Raw genomic sequence first — 22,370 nt, forward strand, 5'->3', positions numbered from 1 at the left:
AGTGCTCTGCACCGTTCATATTTCCCCATATCTGTGCCCCATATAGTGCTCTGCACCGTTCATATTGCCCCATACAGTGCTCTGCACCGTTCATATTGCCCCATATCTGTGCCATATAGTGCTCTGCACCGTTCATATTGCCCCATATAGTGCTCTGCACCGTTCATATTGCCCCATATCTGTGCCATATAGTGCTCTGCACCGTTCATATTGCCCCATATCTGTGCCCCATATAGTGCTCTGCACCGTTCATATTGCCCCATATCTGTGCCCCATACAGTGCTCTGCACCGTTCATATTGCCCCATATCTGTGCCATATAGTGCTCTGCACCGTTCATACTGCCCACATATCTGTGCCCCATATAGTGCTCTGCACCGTTCATACTGCCCCCATATCTGTGCCTCATATAGTGCTCTGCACCGTTCATACTGCCCCATAGATGCTCCACATAAATCTGTGCCGCTGCTGCTGCTGCAATAAAAAAAAAAAAGCCATACTCACCTCTCTTGATTGCAGCTCCCAGTGTCCGGTCCCGGCGTCTCTCTGCACTGACTGATCAGGCAGAGGGCGCCGCGCACACTATATGCGTCATCGCGCCCTCTGACCTGAACATTCAGTGCAGAGACGCCGGGAAGATGGAGCGGCGCCCGGCGGCTGGAACGTGGACAGGTGAATATGACATACTTACCTAGTCCCAGCGATCCTGGGATCTCAATATCTTCCTTCACGTAATCTCCGGTCCTCCCAAGACCTCCCTCTCTCCTCCATTCTTATTCGCTCTTTAGCCAATCGCCTCCAAGACTTATCTCGAATATCCCCCATTATCTGGAATTCTGTGCCCCAACACGTCCCTTTAGTCTACTTTCACACATCAGGTTTTCGCCGTCAGGCTGAATCAGGCTACTTTTGAAAAAAATCTATCTGTTGCAAATTGTGAAAAACTGATGCGATGGATCCGTGTGTGTTTTTTTTTTTTTTTTTGCCGGAACCGACCAGCTGATATCCAGAGAGAGAGAGAGAGATGCTACTGCGGAGCATGCTTAATTAAAAAAAAATGGAAAAGGTTGCCATATTCTTCAATTCACAGATTTGGCGCCATAGACTTTCATTATAGCAAACTCCGGATGCCACCGGAGTCGTCTCTGTCTGTTTTTTCGACGGACAAAAAAAGTTACTATGTCCGTTTTCTCCGGCTTCCAGAAAACACATTTTCGACGGATCTGGCGAAAAACGGATGAATCGTGAGGCCATCCGTCAGAATCCGGCACTAATACAAGTCTTTGCAAAAAAAAATCGGATCCGGTGGCAACTTTTGCTGGATCTGTTTTTTTTTTTTCTTCCTTCAAAATTTGGCGGATTATGCCTGACGGCAAAAACCTGATGTGTGAAAGTAGCCTTATCCACCACAACCTGTAACGACCACACAGCCACCTCCACACCATCGGAGCTACTGCAACCCCCGACCTACTGTCTCCTTCCCCACAAACCTGTCGAATGTAAGCCTGGAAGGGCAGGGTCCTCGCCCCTCTGTATCAGTCTGTCATTGTTACTTTTGTTTAGTGTAAGTGATATCTGTAATTTGTATGTAACCCCTTCTCATGTACAGCACCATGGAATCAATGGTGCTATATAAATAATAATAATAATAATAACGATCCAAAACACACCAGCAAGTTCACCTCTGAATGCCTTAAGAAAAGCAAAAGACTTTTTTGAGTGGCCTTGTCAAAGTCCTGACCTTGAGATTATTATTATTAATGATGATATAATTAGTATTATAGCGCCATTTATTCCATGGTGCTTTACATGTGAGGAGGGGTGTACATAATAAAAACGGGTACAGTAATCTTAAACAATACAAGTCATGACTGGTACAGGAGGAGAGGGGACCCTGCCCGCGAAGGCTCACAATCTACAAGAGATGCTGTGGTTTGAAAGTTGCTTCATACTCTGAAGCCCTCCAATGTGGCTGAATTACAACAGTTCTGCAAAGATGAGTGGGCCAGAATTCCTCCAGAGCGTTGTCAAAGACTCATTGCCAGATATCACAAACACTTAATTGGGTGGCCCAACCAGTTATTAGGTTTAGGGGGCAATCCGTTTTTCACACAGGGCCCTGTAGGTTTGGATTTCTTTTTCCCTTAATAATAAAGACCTTCATTTAAAAACTGCACTTTGTGTTACGTGTTATCTTTGTCTAATGTTTAAATTACTTTGGTGACCTGAAACATTTAATTGTGACAAACATGCAAAAGAATAGGAAATCGGGAAGGGGCAAACTCTTTTTCACATAACTGTAAGTGTGCATGCTTGGATTTGCGGAGCTTGCTTGTTCTGCTCAGAGTTGGGCAGCCATTACAAATCGATAAAGTACATACGTTAAATTGACGGTTGATCTTGATTACGTTATACGTGGTAGTTACTTTAGACTGTCATGGAATCTAACGTGTGAGTTCATTTTCTAAGCAGATTTTGTGCATATTGCAGGGTATGTACGATCCCATGACTTGGGATGTATTTAGTAATACAATTATAAACCCCTTTAGCATTGCTTCACTATACAAGCCTGTGCAGATGGACCCATTGCTTATGCCCAATATAGTTTATTTTATTGGTGTTTCCAGGATCTGAGGACATAAGGGCACCCGTAGAGTCAGATACATTAGACCACAGCAGCACTTTACTTGGCTGCGTTGCTCTCAAAGGGCTTTGTCATGTTTCCTATCATTTTTCATTTTACCTGCATGCCGGCTGTTAAGAATGGAGCGCCCAAATATAGCTCCGTAAAATGCTTAGGTTGTAGACTTTTAAAACTCTTGTGTGTTTAGGTTCGATATATTATGACACGAGAGGCGGCTGTGAAGATTGAATTAATGAAGCAAAAATAATTCCTGGTCCATGCGTGTTAGGCCTATAGGGGCAAGAGTCAAATCAATACACTCCTTTTTTATCACCACATTGAGTTTAGTCGCAGTTCCCATTGTTCCGGAGCGGACACTAGAACATTGCGGCAGAAATTCTGGTTACATTTCTTTTTAATTACTTTACCACTACTGCTCACTAACAGCCCTTTACAGTAATTTGTATCCATTTTATTACTTGTCACTAATATTTTATTCTCTCGAACTTCTCACAAATCAGACTCCTTATGGTTTCTAAATCTTTTTTTTTTTGCGCTCTGGTTCTTCCACTTAGGGTATGTGCCGCCCAAAGGATGACCTTGCGACTTAATTTCTTTACGGTTTACCTACCCTGAAAGTGTTAAAATTTAACGAAAGACTGGACATGTGCTCAGTAATTTAGTTTTTACCTTACTGTACATTATATTACCAAAAAAGAAAAATGTGGTCTTAAAACACAACTTTTACTAGTCTGTTCCTAAACAAAGAGGTCTGTAGCCTCAATAAAATACTGTGAACCAATACACGAGCTCACAAGTATCACATACAATCGATAGATACTTTAACTCCTTGTTTGGGAAGGAAAGACAAATCTATTCATCACACCACGTGAAATGATTGTGACCCAACAGAACGCCCAAATCCCCATCATGGGAAATTCAAAATGGGCTAATTTTATACATGCGTAGTATGCCAAATGCAACACTTATATTTGTGTGAGTTGCAAAAGAAAAAGGAACAATCACACCGGTTGTTGGTTTTCTTTTCTCCTTTAACTGCAACTTCATGGAGTAGGGGTCCCGAATTATCCTTGTCAGTCCCTGTTATTTAGGCGGATCCTGGCACCCCAAAGCTCCCGCCCTTACAAGGGCAGTCCACAGCTAGCCCTGACACTAGCCAGCCCTCGACTGACCCTGTGTGCTTCCCGACGCGTTTCCTCGACACCTTGATTCATCAGGGGAATGGCGCATGTATTCCTTATCAGGAGCAACCGGGCAGCAGCATATCCCTGCACTAGGGATTTCAAAGGCAATGCCATCCCAGCCTCAGAACCAGCTCTCTTATAAAGCAGATTTCATTGGTGATTTAGACATCAAAGCATCTGGCTTAAATTTAGTCAAGCTCATTATCATATTGGGGGGTCATGAAAGATTTTTGAGAGGCTTCCCATTCGTTCCTTATTCATATGGAGGGCGGACAGAGAGATTTACACCGGTATAAAGAAAGTGGGAAAACCATTGAGAGGGGGGGACTGGGACCATGTTTTGCAGAGGTCAGGACACGGCAACAGTGGTCAAATCGGTGATGGTTGTGACTCCATTGCTTCTGGGCTGGTGGAGCACTGGCATGATGGGGAGACTATAGGTGTTATTGTGTTACCACCATCGCTCCCAAGTGTCGTAGTAAAATTTGCCTCTGTTGTGTCGTGCACATCATCAGCATATTTCCAACGGGAAACCTCGCCAAACTTGTCCAGACTTTCACAAAGATGGAGGTGACGTTTTCCCAGTACACCAGACCTTCTCTAGAAGGCGTCGTGCAGGGTCTGATAAATGTCGAGGATTTTATCCCTTGTATGTTGATACTTTCATAAGACGGACTCATTTGAAGGTTTTAAAATGATTAATCAATAGTTGGATCCCAAGGGGAGAGGAGATATTTTAATTGGCAGAGATGATTGAGGGCAATATGGAAGCAATCTTCACAATGAAATGTCTGAACCTTTTCTTCCATGTCTTACATTTGTCTAGGAATTTGCAGTGAATCATTTTGTAGATAAATGACTGTAATACTCCCATGTGTTTCATACCCTGTTCACAATGTTTACTTATTTTATTAAACTGCTATGCTGTTTTCTTTACTAAGGCCAGCCATACATATTAGAAGGGTTTTGGGTGAACGGTTGGGTCTGCCGGCAGCCACCTTGGCCCGCTCTCCCGTACACCGGACCACTCATTTGGCCGAGCTCTCCGGTGTTCTCGGAGAAAGCTACCGCCACACACGTTATGGCATAGTATCTTCACAATACAATGGTAGTCTGACATCTGGCATGCCAGCTAGATATTTACAATATATTGTTCAAGGCTCCCATACACATTACTGTCGAGTCAAAGATGCTCAAAAGGGTAACTACCCCTCCAAAATCCTAAATAAAGCAATGTATAATCTGGTGACCAAAACTAGGCGTAAGATAGTTTGGACAAACTAATATGAACAAAAAAAAGGAGAAAAAAAAATTAAAAAAAGGAAACAACCAATTGGTAATAATAAGCCCACTTTGAGTTCAGTCGGCTTATTGATTTGTTCTTTCCTTTTCTTTGACATTAGTTGCCGAATGCTGAACCTGTCATTAGTCTCATCTTTCTGGGAGACCCAAGACTTAAAATGCATTTACACTGGAAGATTACCATAAATGAGCTGCATTAGATTTGGGCTAAGGTGATTGTGAAGGAAAGGGGAGGAGGTGACCTGTGACATCACCTTTAGTGAATGGTGAATCCTTATGAACCTCTGTATAGAAAGGTGCTATCTTTTGCTGTATTTGTAACGGAAAGAGGTGTTTGTACACAACCGGAAGTATGAGTCTAGTGAAACCAACCAATTACAGCACCTGTAGGGAGGCACAGTCCTAGTTAAAATCATACCTTTAGTTAGATGGAAAACAAGTAGGTGTGAGGGTGCATGGAGTGCCTAGGTCACAGTAAGGGGCCCCTAAATTGTGTTGTGCTTGGTTTTAACAGTCCTTTTTTGCTGACAGATTCCCTTTTAACATGAAAACCTGATTTAAAGAGAACTTGTCACCATAGAAAACACTATTTACCTGCACATATATGGTTGATGTGCAATTAAATAGACTGCCAATGCTTCCTGCCCATCTTACTGAAAGTGCAGCTGCCTGGAGAAATAGAACTTATTTCCTCCTAGTAGCTGCCGGCTTTCAGTCATGTAGTGGCTACAGTCACATCTCGCTATACCGTAAGCACGCCTGACAGCTCGATCTGCACGCATTCACTTCAGAGTACACTGTCAATCAACGTGTCGGGGTGTGCTTACAGCCAAAGCTCACATTATAGTGATGGTTAACTCTTGCTGCTCCATGACTGAAAGCGGACTGCTCCCTGGAAGAAATAAGTTCATTTTCTCCCGTTACCTGCACTTTCAGTACAGCAGCCCAGCAGTATTGTGACACTCTTTACCTACAGATTACCACCTTATATTTGCAGGTAAATAATCATTTTCCAACGTGACAAGTTCCCTTTACACAATTGGTATTTACCATAGAACTTCTTGGCAGATATATTATATCTTGGTACAATATTACACATTTTCACCGTTGCTATATTGAAGCTTGTTAACATTTTCTACAATTCACGTCTCCCTTATTTAATATTTTGCAGGTCGTACACTTAAAGGTTGTAACTCCCAAAGGAATCGTAGAAAAAAGCTGCCAGGGGCCTCGAATGTCAACCGGTCCAGATATTTACCATTTCATTATGGGATCTGAAGGTACGGCCGATATATTGTTTTTATTGGAGGAGGCGCCGTTTAATCTGCGCAGCGCCTGAAGTGTGCTCCTACTTTGTAGTATCAAAGAGTCAAAAGTCCAAGGAGAAAAAGCTTTAAGACTTCACTTTGGTCTGTAGATTTTCCCCCTTCGCTTCTACGCAGGACTTGTCATTTAGGAGCAGAAGAGCTTTTTATTGTAAGACTTTTAGGTTTATTCTCTGGCTTTGCAGTCAGTGTTTTTTTTTGTTGTTTTTTTTTTTTTGTTTGCCACTTTTACGGTAAAAATGAAATGTACTTGTACCATTGTCTCCTGCTTCCATCCCGACTGTTTTACTGCTTTCTGCCCTGATTTCCATAGCAGTCAGTGATTCAGGCTAGGCATATTTGGATAAGGTACATATAATGTCCCAATGTTTTCACCTGTGCTTGCCCGAGGAGAGCTCATGACTCATGATTGTGCTGTGACTGAAGCCTACCCAAATGGGCACTTTATTTCCACAAATGTTGAAATAGTAAGACAAATAAGAAGACTCTAAAAAAAAAAAAAATAAAATAAAAAATAATTACAAAAATGCAGCGATAACAGCGTTAATTCATCAAATGTTATACATTAGTTGCTAATGGTCGCAGTCCCTCGCTCATGCCAGTTTTATCTATGCCCCCTATTTTCAGGGTGTGATGGTATCTTAGTCTAAGGAGTAAAACTTTTCCTTGTGGAGAACACCAAACCGGCGTAACGAGACTTGGAGGCCATGCAATGCTCCTCTAAAGAGGAGATTTGAGTATTTAAATCCCCAGAGAGGAGCAAATCAGGAACTATACCGCCTCGTATTGGATATAGCAATCCTAAAAGTCAATATTGACCCTTTACCAGACCTTGCCACATGACTTAGAATGGTATTTTAGTGTAACCCTGAAAAGCTTGGCGTGAGGTTGTTGTTGTTGTGGTTTTTTTTTTTTTTTTCCCCGAAATGACTATACTTTAAAGAAAAAATAAAATCCCCCTCCCCCTAATATGCTTTTCTTAGAGTTATCTTTAAAGGGGTTGGCCACTACTTTTTCACTGATGGCCTACCCTATCAATATACGTTCATCCGTAGTGTGACACTCTGCACCCCCTATAATGGATCTGTAGTACCTGACCACGGCCAATATAGAAATGACCGGGCTGTGGTCTTTTGGCAGCATCAGAGCGCATCCATCCGGTGCTGTTAACAGCTGATTGGCGGGGTTGCCATGTTTTGTACCCCACTGTTGAGATACTGATTGCCTACCCTTAGGGAAAAGTCACACGGTCGTATAACTCACACAAAGATCACAAGGTTAGAAGGAGTTTGTGGATGGTCTCCGTGCTGCCGACAGGATTTAAGACATACAGTGCCTACAAGTAGTATTCAACCCCCTGCAGATTTAGCAGGTTTAATAAGATGCAAATAAGTTAGAGACTTCAAACTAGAGCAGGATTTATTTACAGATGCATAAATCTTACAAACCAAAAAGTTTTGTTGCTCAGTTAAATTTTTATAAATTTTAAACATAAAAGTGTGGGTCAATTATGATTCAACCCCTAGGTTTAATATTTTGTGGAATAACCTTTGTTTGCAATTACAGCTAATAATCGTCTTTTATAAGACCTGATCAGGCCGGCACAGGTCTCTGGAGTTATCTTGGCCCACTCCTCCATGCAGATCTTCTCCAAGTTATCTAGGTTCTTTGGGTGTCTCATGTGGACTTTAATCTTGAGCTCCTTCCACAAGTTTTCAATTGGGTTAAGGTCAGGAGACTGACTAGGCCACTGCAACGCCTTGATTTTTGCCTCTTGAACCAGGCCTTGGTTTTCTTGGCTGTGTGCTTTGGGTCGTTGTCTTGTTGGAAGATGAAATGACGACCCATCTTAAGATCCTTGATGGAGGAGCGGAGGTTCTTGGCCAAAATCTCCAGGTAGGCCGTGCTATCCATCTTCCCATGGATGCGGACCAGATGGCCAGGCCCCTTGGCTGAGAAACAGCCCCACAGCATGATGCTGCCACCACCATGCTTGACTGTAGGGATGGTATTCTTGGGGTCGTATGCAGTGCCATCCAGTCTCCAAACGTCACGTGTGTGGTTGGCACCAAAGATCTCGATCTTGGTCTCATCAGACCAGAGAACCTTGAACCAGTCAGTCTTAGAGTCCTCCAAGTGATCATGAGCAAACTGTAGACGAGCCTTGACATGACGCTTTGAAAGTAAAGGTACCTTACGGGCTCGTCTGGAACGGAGACCATTGCGGTGCAGTACCTTACTTATGGTATTGACTGAAACCAATGTCCCCACTGCCATGAGATCTTCCCGGAGCTCCTTCCTTGTTGTCCTTGGGTTAGCCTTGACTCTTCAGACAAGCCTGGCCTCGGCACGGGAGGAAACTTTCAAAGGCTGTCCAGGCCGTGGAAGGCTAACAGTAGTTCCATAAGCCTTCCACTTCCGGATGATGCTCCCAACAGTGGAGACAGGTAGGCCCAACTCCTTGGAAAGGGTTTTGTACCCCTTGCCAGCCTTGTGACCCTCCACGATCTTGTCTCTGATGGCCTTGGAATGCTCCTTTGTCTTTCCCATGTTGACCATGTATGAGTGCTGTTCACAAGTTTGGGGAGGGTCTTAAATAGTCAGAAAAGGCTGGAAAAAGAGATAATTAATCCAAACATGTGAAGCTCATTGTTCTTTGTGCCTGAACTACTTCTTAATGCTTTAGGGGAACCAAACAGAATTCTGGTGGGTTGAGGGGTTGAATAATAAATGACCCTCTGAAAAGACTTTTCACAATTTAAAAAAAAAAAAAATAAACAAAGAAATAACATTCTTTTTTGCTGCAGTGCATTTCACACTTCCAGGCTGATCTACAGTCCAAATGTCACAATGCCAAGTTAATTCCAAATGTGTAAACCTGCTAAATCTGCAGGGGGTTGAATACTACTTGTAGGCACTGTATATCCCAGTGTAGTAAAATGATGGTTTATTTCGATGTATTTCGAAGTACAAAGTTACTTCTTTAGGGAAAAACCATATGTATCACGTGGTTTTCCTGAAGAAGTAACTTTGTACTTCCAGACGCATCGAAATAAACCAACATTTTACTACACTGGGATATAGGTCTTAAATCCTGTCGGCAGTGCGGAGACCATCCACAAACTCTTTCTGACCTATTGATGTCTGATGGTCACTGGCTGACCCGTGGATCTGCTGCAGCTGATTTTGTACTATGTGCTGTTTCTACGGATTAAACAGGTGAGTTTAATCTGGGCGTGAAGCTCACTATGTCTCTCGGATAAGACCCTATTTTGCTACCCGATGTTCCAAAAATGCGATAACCTCACATTGTGATCATTGTGGTTTGGTTCTGATAAAGAGGTGTGGAAACCTTGAATCCTGTTGACAATTAACCACATTTATGCTTCACCTCTGTGTGTGATGGCATTTTTGGAACCTTGGACGGCACGGACTTCGAACCACCTTGTTCCTCGTTCATGCAATGTATTCCCAGGTGGTCCTGCTGCAGCCTGCACTTGCTTCTATAGTTGTTGTGACTGTCACAACCCTATCAGGTGAGCATACCTAGAATATCTTACACCACTGGGCTATCAGATAAGACCCTGTTTGCGCTTTTTGCCTCCATTTTTACATTTTGTTTTTAGCAGCTGTTGCTCTCAGGTCTGGAGACCCAACAGCCAGTCCAAGCATTGCAGTGCTTTCTACGTCTGAGTTATACAGCCACGTGACTCTTCCCTAAAGATAGGCCATCAATGAAAAAGTAGTGGGCAGCCTCTAAAGGTACCGTCACATTAAGCGACACTGCAGCGATATAGACAACGATGCCAATCGCTGCAGCGTCGCTGTTTCGTCGTTGTGTGGTCACTGGAGAGCTGTCACACAGACAGCTCTCCAACGACCAACGATGCCGAGGTCCCCGGGTAACCAGGGTAAATATCGGGTTACTAAGCGCAGGGCCGCGCTTAGTAACCTGATATTTACCCTGGTTACAATTGTAAATGTAAAAAAAACCAAACAGTACATACTTACATTCCGGTGTCTGTCACGTCCCTCGCCATCACCTTCCCACACTGACTGTGAGGGCCGGCTGACGTCACCGCTATGCTTTACGGCCGGCGCTCACAGTCAGTGCGGGAAGCTGACGGCGAGGGACGCGACAGACACCGGAATGTAAGTATGTACTGTTTGTTTTTTTTTACATTTACAATGGTAACCAGGGTAAATATCGGGTTACTAAGCACGGCCCTGCGCTTAGTAACCCGATGTTTACCCTGGTTACCAGTGAACACATCGCTGGATCGGCGTCACACACGCCGATTCAGTGATGTCAGCGGGTGATCCAGCGACTAAATAAAGTGCTGGCCTTCTAGCTCCGACCAACGATGTCACAGCAGGATCCTGATCGCTGCTGCGTGTCAAACACAACGATATCGCTAGCCAGGACGCTGCAACGTCACGGATCGCTATCGTTATCGTTGTTAAGTTCAGTGTGAAGATACCTTTAGATCTAGAGCTGCAGAGAATTTCTCTGTTGTATATATTAACTCTTAAAACTCATTGGCGGAATTCAGACTGCCATGGGCAATTGCTATTTAAGACGTTAAAACCATCCTAGGTCCTCAAGTGAGTTACTATCTGCCACTTATGGGCCCTTTCACATGACCGTGAGTTGTGCTGAGCTGTCTGGGCCCATTTACACTGCCCAATGCCATCTGATCGGCTCCATCAATGCCGATGGGCGGTCGTTTAATTGACTGGTAGACCGCTCTTCCATGCACACAGAACGATCGTTAGTACGATTCTTCTGTGCTCACTGGATATCTTGAATATACTTTTCGGTCTACACAAAGCATATTCGCGGGTTGGGCCGACATCCATCTAATATGTGAGGGCCTTTATTAACAAACCCCAAAATTCCCTTTATAATGCAGTATTACAATTTGTGAAATTTTGCTGTGATCATCAAGGCCCAAATGAACTCTAGACAAGAGATGATTAATAATGAGATTTCTTTTCTTTTTGTCATTTTTTTTATTTTACAATTTTATTGTTCTTTTAGGAATCAGCAATTTTTTTTTGTATTTTTTTTTTTCAAATCGGATTTGCCTTCAAATCCATAATTTAAAAAAAAAATGTAAAATTATTTATTTATAACGTTTTTCTTTTTCTCTGTCTTCCGTCCCCATAGGAGAACAACTCAGGTCATGGCAATAATTTTTGATAAATTGCTAGCACTACTATTTTAAGGTGATGAATTAAGAAAGAGGGGGGAAAAAACAACAAGCCTAAGCATTTCTTTGCCTGATCTTGTACATTCTATTTTTTTTTTTTCTTTTCAGAATGCAGAGCGTCCAGATTTATAGCCCTGACAGTTATATAGCGGTATAATACAATTACATCAGTTGTATATCTTACGGCATAGTTATAATGTTCACAGCCTTCTAAATCCTCCTTACAGTTATGGTGGCATTTATAGCCCATTGACCTTGTGGATAATATTTAATAATGTCACCATAACCTTTTAACCCCTTAGTTTTGCAGCTTTTAAAAAAATAAATAAAATGATGTTCATTCTGTGCCGGGTTGTGAGGATGATCGGTTTCGGCTTCTTGCGTGTATTTGTAGATGTATATATCAAATTAATTTGCATTCTTCATCCCATAGATCATTGTGAAATCCACGTGTATTATTCTCCTCTTTCCGGAGGAAAATTGATGTGTATAAATTGCAAACAGCACTCAATAAAGTTCTCTCTCTCATTGTGATCATTTTTAATTTGTCGCTTTCTAACTGCTCTCGTGTGATGCTAGGCGAGCGAGACCCCAAATTAAATCTACAGGAAATATGAGTATGTAAGATACTTAAAGTGCAGTTTAAGAAGTTTAATGTGATGCTTACGGAGTTGCTGGCTAGACCAAGAATGACCCGGAATGCCCTGTACGGACTTTAGTCAGGGTTTCAAAAAGGGCTGCCGAGCTGCTCTTGATATTCACCCCATTATTGTGGGTTGTTTTTAAAGAGCATCTCCAGTCTTTTGCATCTGCAGTGTATGGACGACTGTCTGCAGGCAGTATCTCTGGTATCGACATGTCCAATGTATGATGCTAGCATCTCATGGGGTGGCTCTAACATATTTGACAGAAGACCTAGTTTTAGAAATAATTACTTTGAAGGTATTGGAGAGGCTGGAGACTGTATCTTTTGCAGCAGCATGCGGGTCACAGGCGGTGAGAGAACTTCAGCTCACTGTTGGACGGGACAGAGAAGATTGGCAGGTGTCCTAGATGATAAGGGATGGCATAATTGATAATGTCAAAAATAAATAGACCTCTTGTGTTCTTGCTGTGACAAAGAGGGGATAGGGAGAGAGGAGAGTTTACAGTACCTCCACACTCCGACTGCCCATCATCGTCTCCTCATGCTCTTCCTCCAGCATCTTCACCCTACTCTGCACACACCCGAACTCCTTACCGTGTAGCACACAGATAACCTGCCGTCAGCCATGCCCCGAGGTAAGGATGAGGGTCCCAAGGAGGGACGTACATGTGAGCGCATAGTGGAGGAGGAAACGCCTCACCTAGGTAACATGGAAGACAAGACCCAGCACCATGGACTCGAAGAAATAGAGGATGTCTACCGGAAGAGTAGAAAGGCTGCTGAATATACGGAAAGGAGAGACACACTATTTGAGACAGGACTCTCGAATCCGTTTGTCTCATTATATCAAAACGGGCCCCAGTCCAATGCACAAAAATTCCCGAATATATACAGATTATTAAAATTAAGCGTTTAACAATTAAGTGATCACACAAGGTCAAAGGAATATTTCTCTTGTCCTTGTTTAGAAAAACGAGAACATCGAGAATTGTCTATAAGTTTGGATGAACTCAAGATCTGTTTTTCAGTTTTAGTTAATTTTGCACAATTCAGACAGCAGTGACACCAATGATCGTGACTACAGTTTCTTAATTTACGAAGGAAAGTATGGGTTTTAGCAGAGTATTTACCTGATTGTTCAAGCAGCTTTCCAATACAGTGAACAATAATCCTATGTTTTTCAGACTGAACTTTAGTCATGGGGTCTACAAACATGCAGATATCTCATGAGCTTTAAGTGTCAGTGAGATTTCCCCTTGCATATGTAATCGAGTGTTTTTTTGGCTTAGGGAACCCTTCAGATGAAGGTCCTGATTCATCAAGACTGGTATTTTGTTCCCCAGTGTTGATGAACAGTATGCTGGGCTAAGATGCACTAAGATGTTCACCTCTTAGTGAATTTGGTGCATCTTTCAGCTACAGTGCATCATCGCAAGAAACGTATGTCAGTCATGGATCCAACTTTTGTAATATAAATTTTGTTGAATTTGCAGGATGCACTAGGCCATGCACACCTCCATTAAGCTCTTCTCCCTTTTCAAATCGCTGGGGGAGCTTTTAGAAATTGGGGTAAAACCACCAAAAGTCTACTACGGGTTGCACAAAAATTTTGCTATGTTTCAAACGGTTTTACTCCAAAATTATGGTGGAAAGTGCGAGATACAGCCAGTTAAATTGATCTTGTAGACCATGTTGCAGACCCACCTGAATTGATTGCTTTTTGCTTAAATAAATAGTCGGGAGGATGAACTGGGATGTCCTCCATTATAACTGTGTGACAGGTGCTGTCTAATCATCACCAGTAACTGTGATAGAAGTTTCTGCCCCTAACACATCAAAGAAGAAAAAAAAAGTCTGTATTTATAATTTCCAATAACTGGTTAAAATACCAAATTTCTGCAACAGTGAAAAGATCCAGTGGTACATTATACTGGCTATTCTGGTAATTGAGATTGTGACCCCCCCCCTCCAGTGATCACAGAAGAAGACCATTCTTTACTGTGAGACTATAGAAATCTTGGCTACATGAGTTTGTCTACAAATGGACAAGAGGGGCTTGGATTCCTCTCTTGAAATATGTACCGGTAATATTACAGGTTATGGGCACTAGATCCTGTGATGGGACGTTGGATCCAGGGAACCAGTCTGATTGCTGTACGTGGAGTCAGGAAGGAATTTTTCCTCTAATATGGGGCAATTGGCATCTGCCTCATGATTTTTTTTTTTCTGCCTTCCTCAGAATCAACATTAGGTTATAGATTGAAGTCGATAGACTTCTGTCTACATTCAACCTTAAAACTGTGAAACTTAAAGCTTGGTGCCCTCGGCTTGGTGCTGCACATCCGCCTTTATTTGAATGAAAAAAAAGGTGGAACTACAACACCCGTTGGGGCCATTTTACAGTTGACATAGCGGTGCTGCCCAGCTCCGCAACGGATGACCTCCGTCTCCTGCTCGAATCGGGAACTGCTAATTGGCGGGGGTGCTTGGGGTTGCACCCCCACTGATCTGATACTGATCACCTATCCTAAAGATAGGCCAACAATTTTAAAAGTACTGGACAACCCCTTTAAGGGCTGAAAATGGTGTGTAATGTGAAAAGCTATAGATCCAAAATACTGTGATTACCTTAGTAAAGGAAATGGAATCTAGTGAATCTATTAGCATCAGTAAAAAAGCAAAGTGTTAAGTATTATGTCCTTCATTACTTGGGATGAAAAATCCCAACATCAAAATTTACAGGTCACTATTGAAAATGCTTGGAAACATACAATGTGTAATATTTGTATTTTTGTTTTTATATTTTTGTTACCTGGAATTATTTTTTTTTTATACCAGAATTTGTTTCCTTTTTCTAGGGACTCTTGGAGTAGTTACAGAAGTCACAATTAAAATCCGACCGCTTCCAGAATATCAGAAGTACGGTTCCATAGTGTTTCCAAACTTTGAGCGGGGTGTAGCCTGCTTAAGAGAAGTTGCAAAACAGGTGAGTTCTCCTAAAATTGTTACAGGGCTGTGATACCTTCTAGCTGTAAGACTGTGTTCACACGTTGCGTTTTTGAAAACCTGCTTTCTTGGCAGTAAAGAAGCAACATCCAGAAAACAGGTTGTGCTGAGTGTTTGCCTCGTTTTTGGTGCGTTTTTTTACTATATTTTTGTCAGGGTACATTTGTTTTTTGGGCACGCTGATAAAGTTTAGTGCATAAAAATAAAAAATCTGATTCAACTTCATCAGGTTTTGGCAACAAAAACACAGCAAAACCTGACACCTGTGTTTTGCAGCGTTTTTTGCACTACCTGTTTTCAATGGGTGAAAAACGCTGAAAGAAGTGACATGCTGCATTCTGCAAAAACGCATTCTGAAATCTCATAGAATTTGCTGGTACTGTAAAACGTAGCTGAAAATTTGTATTACAAAAAAAATTCATAAAAAAAGCTGTAGTTTGAGGCTTGGTCCATGCTTTAGATTTTTGTTTTATTGCAGTTTCGCTCCTAGTAATGTATGAGGTCTGTGTGGACATCATTAGCTCATAGTTCAGCTTATTTTCTCTGCCCTCCCAGAGACTGTCCATGCTTTCTCCAAATTGTGGAGATCTGTGTACAACCCCCTCCCTGCTGCTATCTTTTACATTGAGCCACCAATTCATCACTGCGGTTTCTTCAGTTTTTGTGGACTCAAATTGCTCCTTTTTAGTGTTTTTGGTATGTGCGCCTCACTTCCTATATGTTTTTTGCTCCACTTTTAAACTTTTCTCTTTAAATCTGAATAAGGCTTGTGGAGGAGTTTTCAGTTTGCCTCTCATTGACTCAAGAGTGCTTGCCTCCAATGCGCTTCTTCATCAAGACTGGCATGGACAGCCCCCTTGTTGAATTGGGGTACTGGGCTGTGTTCACACGTTGCGGTTTTGCATCTTTTTTTTTTCTAATGCAAATTTTAAGCTGAATTTTCAGTACCAGCGAAGTCTATGAGATTTCAGAAACCTCATGCACACACATTGATTTATTTTCCTGACTGATATGGAAAACTGCTGCGTTTTCGCAAACTGCAGCATATCACTTTCAGTGGGTTTTTTTTAGCGTATTTGCAGCTTTTTTCACCCATAGGAAACAATGGGTAAGTGCAAAAACTCAGCAAAAAGTGCTGGTATCAGTTTTTGCTGCGTTTTTTGGTGCAAAAACCTAAGGAAGTTAAATCGTGCTTCTTTTTGGACCACTAAACTGTATCAACATGCACAAGAGACAAAACGCAGCAAAACTTGCTTATTGTAAGCAGTTTATTTACTGCCAAGAGAGCAGGTTTTGCCTGTAGAAAAAAAAAAAGCAGCAAAACCCTAAGGTGTGAACATAGCCTTAGGGTATGTGCACATGTTGAGTAAATGGGTACAGAAATGTCTGCACCATTTCTGCATCTCTTGGCAGGAAAAGCCCAGCTTTTAGCATGAGTGTTTGATGCCAATGATGAAAAGCAGGGTAAAAACGCACAAATTCTGCACCAAATCTGCAAGTCACAAATACGCAACATATGCATGACACTTCAGGTTTTTCGTTCACTTTGCTGGCATAAGGTATTGCTTCATTGTTCTTGAAAATCTGCATGGCAAAAACGCACCAAATCTGTAACGTGTGCACAAGCAGAGCAGAGAGCCAAATGGAGCAGACACTTTGACCAATTTTTATTTTTATTTCTCACAAGTACTCAACTAGATAAAATGCTGAAGCTCAAAATTGATATAAAGGACTTCAGGAAAACTATTTGAGGTTGTTGTACCTTTTGCATTTAGGAAGGAATTGAAAAAAAAAAAAAAAAAAATATATATATATATATATATATATATATATATATATATATATATATATATATATATATATATATATATATATATATATTGAATGTGCACCTAGTCATTAACCGTTGTGTTAAATAAAACGTTTTAAAGGGAATTTGTCAACAGGTTTTTGTCATGTATTCAGAGAGCAGCATAACCTGGCAAGAGAGCCTGATACCAATGATGTGTCACTTACTGGGCTGCTTTATTCGGTTTTGATAAAATCCCAGTTTTATCTGTTGTAGCTGTAGCAGTGGTCAGAATTCTGAGCTGTGTATGACCCCGCCCATGCCACTGATTGGCAGGTTGCTAACAGTGTACACAAGAAGCTACCAATCAGTGTTAAGGGGCAGGCTTACACAGATTAGCCGACCTCTGTGCACATGAGGACTAGTCCTGCAGTGGTAATCTCCTGCTGATAAAACACTGATTGTGCTGAAACAAAAACACGGCCCAGTAAGTGAAACATCTTTGGAATCAGGCTCACTAGCCCTCTCAGAATAAATATTCAAAACCCACTTATAAGATTCCCTTTAATACTGAAGAAGACTGGACATTTTATAAACTGTGCAAAATTTTCTTAGCGTGATATCCAGTTTATTGGGAAATTGCAGGGAGTTTAGTTGCAGTACCAGCCGCAGCCTATGTTGTTTCAGCCTGTGTAAAGAGGTGCTCTATCAAAATTTTGGTCTATAAAAATATGATTAATGCTGCAGTGAGGGTACAAAAAAAAAAAGTCAAATATATAAAAACAATTTAATCACATAGTGTTTCAGTAATGATCCGAAAATCTCCATCCCAAGTTTGCTGGTTCACGGTTTTAGCATTATCGCACGTGTGGCCGGCCAGGTATTAATTTGACTTCTCTTTATAACGGCACAATCTTTTTTTTCTGTGGCGCTTACTTTCCCTGAATTGAGCCTCATGAAACACCTGGGTCTCGGCATTTGTTCCTAAACTCTTTTACTGCATCTGGCGCCCAAAGAGAAGCAAGCTGTGCCTTTTATGGACTGTGCAAATGCCAAGCCATGCCCCGGTTTTCTTTTTCTTCTAAATTGGGCCATAACCTAGTTTAGTTACCCAATGTGTCGGCCTTTTATTTATTTTATTTTTTTTGCATTTTCAAACTTAACTGTTGAAGATTTAATACACCTAATTGTTTCGTGTGACGTTAAGTAACCGTTTTTAAAGCTCTTGAAATATCAGGCTAATGTGCCTCGAGACATTCACCCGTTTTTCTTGCTACTATATGCAAAGTATAAATCCTACAGCAAAAAGTGACTCCCACTTTTATAAAGATGAAATATATTATTTATTTAAATTAGAATACATATTAATCATGTTACACATACGTATACATAAAATATTTCGGGGAGATATCAGACACTAAACCAGCATGTAAAGGGTAACGTTACAGCGAAATATCGTATCATACAGTCAATAATTAATGAACCTGTTCATAAGGGTGTATTGCCATATAATATACTCAATGGGATGCATTTTAGATAAAACGCACATGCACCAATACATACCTAAATGTTGTTCAATATAGAATAAGATTATTATTAAAATTAAATATTTTTACCCAGACAACAAACAATAGTTTTGTTCCGACGTTCGTTTCGCACCTGCTTTCTCAAGGGGCGGAAGCTAATGTGCCAAACACTCCTACACCCTTTGATCAAATATTAGTTAGACACCTAAACCTAATAGGTGCTTAACCCCGCGTCCATCTCCCCGCGTCCATCTCCTGTCCATATGTGCATGTGTGCATGGTCTCCCCACAATTCACATACACACATGGACAGGAGATGGATGCGGGGTCAGCACTAGTGATGAGCGAACCTGCTCTGATATGATAACTATTTTTTTTTCTGAGCATGTTCGCTAATCATTAGTAGGCACCTATTATGTTCAGGTGTGTAACTAATATTTGAAATTGGCCAAAGGGTGTATAAATGGCGGATATTTTGCCACATTATCTACATCCCCTTGAAAAAGCAGTGTGCGAAACGCTCATCAGGCCACTTCCGTTAAGTGTTGGTCTGGGTAGAAATATTTATTTTAATAATGATTGTCTTATGTCTAGGTGCCTGTACATATGAGTAGATTATATTGCAATACACCCTTTTGATCTGATTCATTATTGATTATAGGATATATTTCCCTGTACCCCATACCCTTTACATGTCTGCTTAGTGTTTCATATTTCCCTGAAATATTATTTATATGTATGTGTAATACGATCTAATATGTTTTATCTTTAAAATCTTTTTTGCTGTAGGATTTTTATGATTTTCATATTGTTATACAACTATTTATTAATTTTGTAAGCTGGTTATCTATATACAAAGTAATACACAAGACTCGTGGTCTTTTGATCTAAATTTCCAGTATTTTATACCGGGTAGGTTATCTCAGAAGGGGTTAAATTGTCACATTATCATAGTGTTTTATTTTCAACCATTCAGAAAAAAGGAAAAATAGAAATTTGTGTGCTTTTTACAGTTGTATTCCAACAAAAAAAACAAAAGCAAAAAACAAACAAACATTCTTTAAAGTCTCTGGGGGTAATCTTTTCTCGCCCAAGATTGGATAGTAAAATTAGTTAGAGACCCATGTGCAGGCAGCCTGTTTCGGGATGGATGCCCCTCATCAGGGAGAGGGTGGCTGGGTGCAGCGCCCCTGAGGCAATGTGTGGAGAACAAGTATCTCCACAGATGAGTCTGTCTGTACAGGACAAGGGTCACATTGCAAGGCTCGGACATTGACCCTCGATGGTACTTGTGAGATCATTTCTTTTTTTTTTTTTTTTTTAGCATAGACTATTGCCTGTGAGACTCCATGCTGAGCTGGTGTCTTTAATGAGAACCAGTACTTCCCCAACACACAAAGTTGTGTTTCTTCTCTATGTATTCTTCCGGTACTATAGGTGCTGGAGCTTCCATTCCCCTCACTTTCAACCATGCGTTGCTGCTTTCAAAGTCCAATAACTTTCCTGTCTGAATTATAACCCACCTCTTTAGCAAACGGCATACTGGCAAAACAATCAGTAGACTGGGATTAGACAAGTATAGACCGGCCTCCACTTCTTGTAATCCTTCTCAGTATCTCTGTGGTCAGAGACTTATTACACTTGACCGCGGGCTGTAGACTGCAAGTCACAAGGAAGGGAGACTCCCCGTGGGCCTGCACTGTGGAATGATTTTTAGGTGGTAAGATTAAAACAAAAAATGAACACAATAGTTATCAGTTTGTCCATGTACCACATTTTCTACCTAATGCAATCACGTTTCCTAAAGTCGTGAGACTCCATAATAAACGCCGGGGGCCGTGTACGGCGTGCGTTGTGTCCAGGGGATGCTGCAGCCTTCACGGCTTATGACAAAGAGAAAATTTATAGTGGAAAAAAAAGTGGCGGTAACAGTACATTAATTAACTGGAGTGTTTAGAGGGGTGAGAGCGCTGATCTGCGGATTCAGAGGATAAAACAAAAATGGGCAGGTATTAAATTAATTTAAGGAGAGGTGACATTAAAGTGAGTAAATAAAGTCACTGGATGGGTTCCTAGCTTGGCCTGGTAGCCGCACGGCCAATAACCAGGAGATTTATGTGTTTGTCCGACGTGAATTTAAAGCCCTGAGTCGAGCAGAGACGTAGAACCGACTTGGGAACAGTTGTAAAATTGTCACCAGCGCTGAACTATTCACAAAGTCATGGCGGCCATATAACACTGTGTGACCAGCAGCGGGTGATCCGCCCTGCAGCCCTCCACATAATACCGCAGATTAACACTCGCGACACCGACACAAAGCACGTAGGAATTTACACTCAGATCGACGCTGGAACGTCTGGAAGTTTTGTCGTTGCCCAGGTGTAATGCAGGAGTAGTTTGACTTTCTCTTTGCCACTGCAACCATTATACCTGGGATCACGGACGATGTCCAGTGGAGTCCGTCTAGTGTACACGACAGAAGCTTTCCTCCTCCCCTTCTTGCCATGATTAATAGCCTGCAGTGTATGCATGTGGACATACCAGCCGGAGAGGTGGGAGAGCACTTATCCCAGGAATACACCACACCATGAGTCCACAGTCTTCATTCAGTGCTTCTGTTAGCCAAATAACATAAGGTGGCCAAAATGGCCCAAAAAATGTTGAGAATGGATCTGTAGCTGGTATATGCTGTCCTTTCATAGGGCTGCATGTTGTCCTGTCTAAAGGGTTCATCTGTGACAAATGGTGATGAGCGTGGTCTGATAAGGTGTTATCTGAGCATGCTTGAGTGCTATCCGAGTGTCTTCGTGTGCTCATATATTATGTTCAGGTCCCGTCTCACGGCTGTTCAACAGCCGCATGTAGGGTTTGTTAGGCAATCCCTGCATGTGTTGTGACGGTCGAACAGCCGTGAGATAAGCAGCCGCGGGGACTCAAATATTTCATTCGAGCACACCTAACTCATCCGGTTAGCACCCGACCATGCTCTGATAACGTCTTATCCGAGCACGTTCATTCATCACTAGTGGCAAACCCTTAAAGAAATATTGGCTAAACCTGTCAAATGGCGCGGAAACAGCAGATTGTCTAATACATATGGGCGTCTAATAACGTATTCCCAAGCTCTGGATAAAGAAAGGTTGGGCACCTTTTACTGTGCAGATTTTTATATTTTTTCTAATTAAAAAATGTTTAAAGAAGTACACATTCCTCTAAAGGGCTTGGTCCAGCCTTCGGCTACAGGTCTGCATTGCTCTGTGACTGCAGACTTGTGAATTCTCACAGCGCGCACACTGCGTGCTGTCAGGATTCTTCGATGCTGACGCGTGACCATAAATATGCAGCTTACCTACATGCAGTCACTGGCCAATTTTAGACATGTGCGATCTCGCTCAATGCAAGTGTAATGATCAAGGCCGGACACCTCTAGTCCGAATGTGGCCCGCAGTATACAACACGCAAACTTGGGGTCACATGACTGCCTGTGGCGGCACCAGAAAATGCTCACAGCACGCAATGCGCACAATGTAAGGATTCACAAGACTTGCAGCCTAAGGCTGAACAAGTTCCTTAGCTGAAGTCTCCTAAATGCAATAGAAAGAGAACAAGAATTTGCAAGTTCCCACAGCTGAGATTTCTGGGAAGTAAATCCGTTTACTGGACTGACCCCCAGATACAATTATCCATTAGCTGCTAATCAGAAGATGTCATACTTGATAGGAGCGCATGTGATCCG

The 22,370-nt window shown here is 41.8% G+C and overlaps 1 protein-coding gene across 1 annotated transcript in view; it reads left to right on the plus strand.

Moving 5' to 3' along the window:
- Positions 1 to 22,370, plus strand: part of AGPS (alkylglycerone phosphate synthase) — a 196,532-nt gene that overhangs the window by 77,793 nt on the left and 96,369 nt on the right. The window contains exons 10-11 of the mRNA XM_069733205.1: positions 6,301 to 6,409; positions 15,172 to 15,299. Coding sequence (XP_069589306.1) covers positions 6,301 to 6,409; positions 15,172 to 15,299 — 237 coding nt within the window. The remainder of the gene's footprint in view (positions 1 to 6,300; positions 6,410 to 15,171; positions 15,300 to 22,370) is intronic.

Source organism: Ranitomeya imitator, chromosome 7 (assembly GCF_032444005.1).
Source record: "Ranitomeya imitator isolate aRanImi1 chromosome 7, aRanImi1.pri, whole genome shotgun sequence".
Lineage (NCBI taxonomy): Eukaryota > Metazoa > Chordata > Amphibia > Anura > Dendrobatidae > Ranitomeya > Ranitomeya imitator.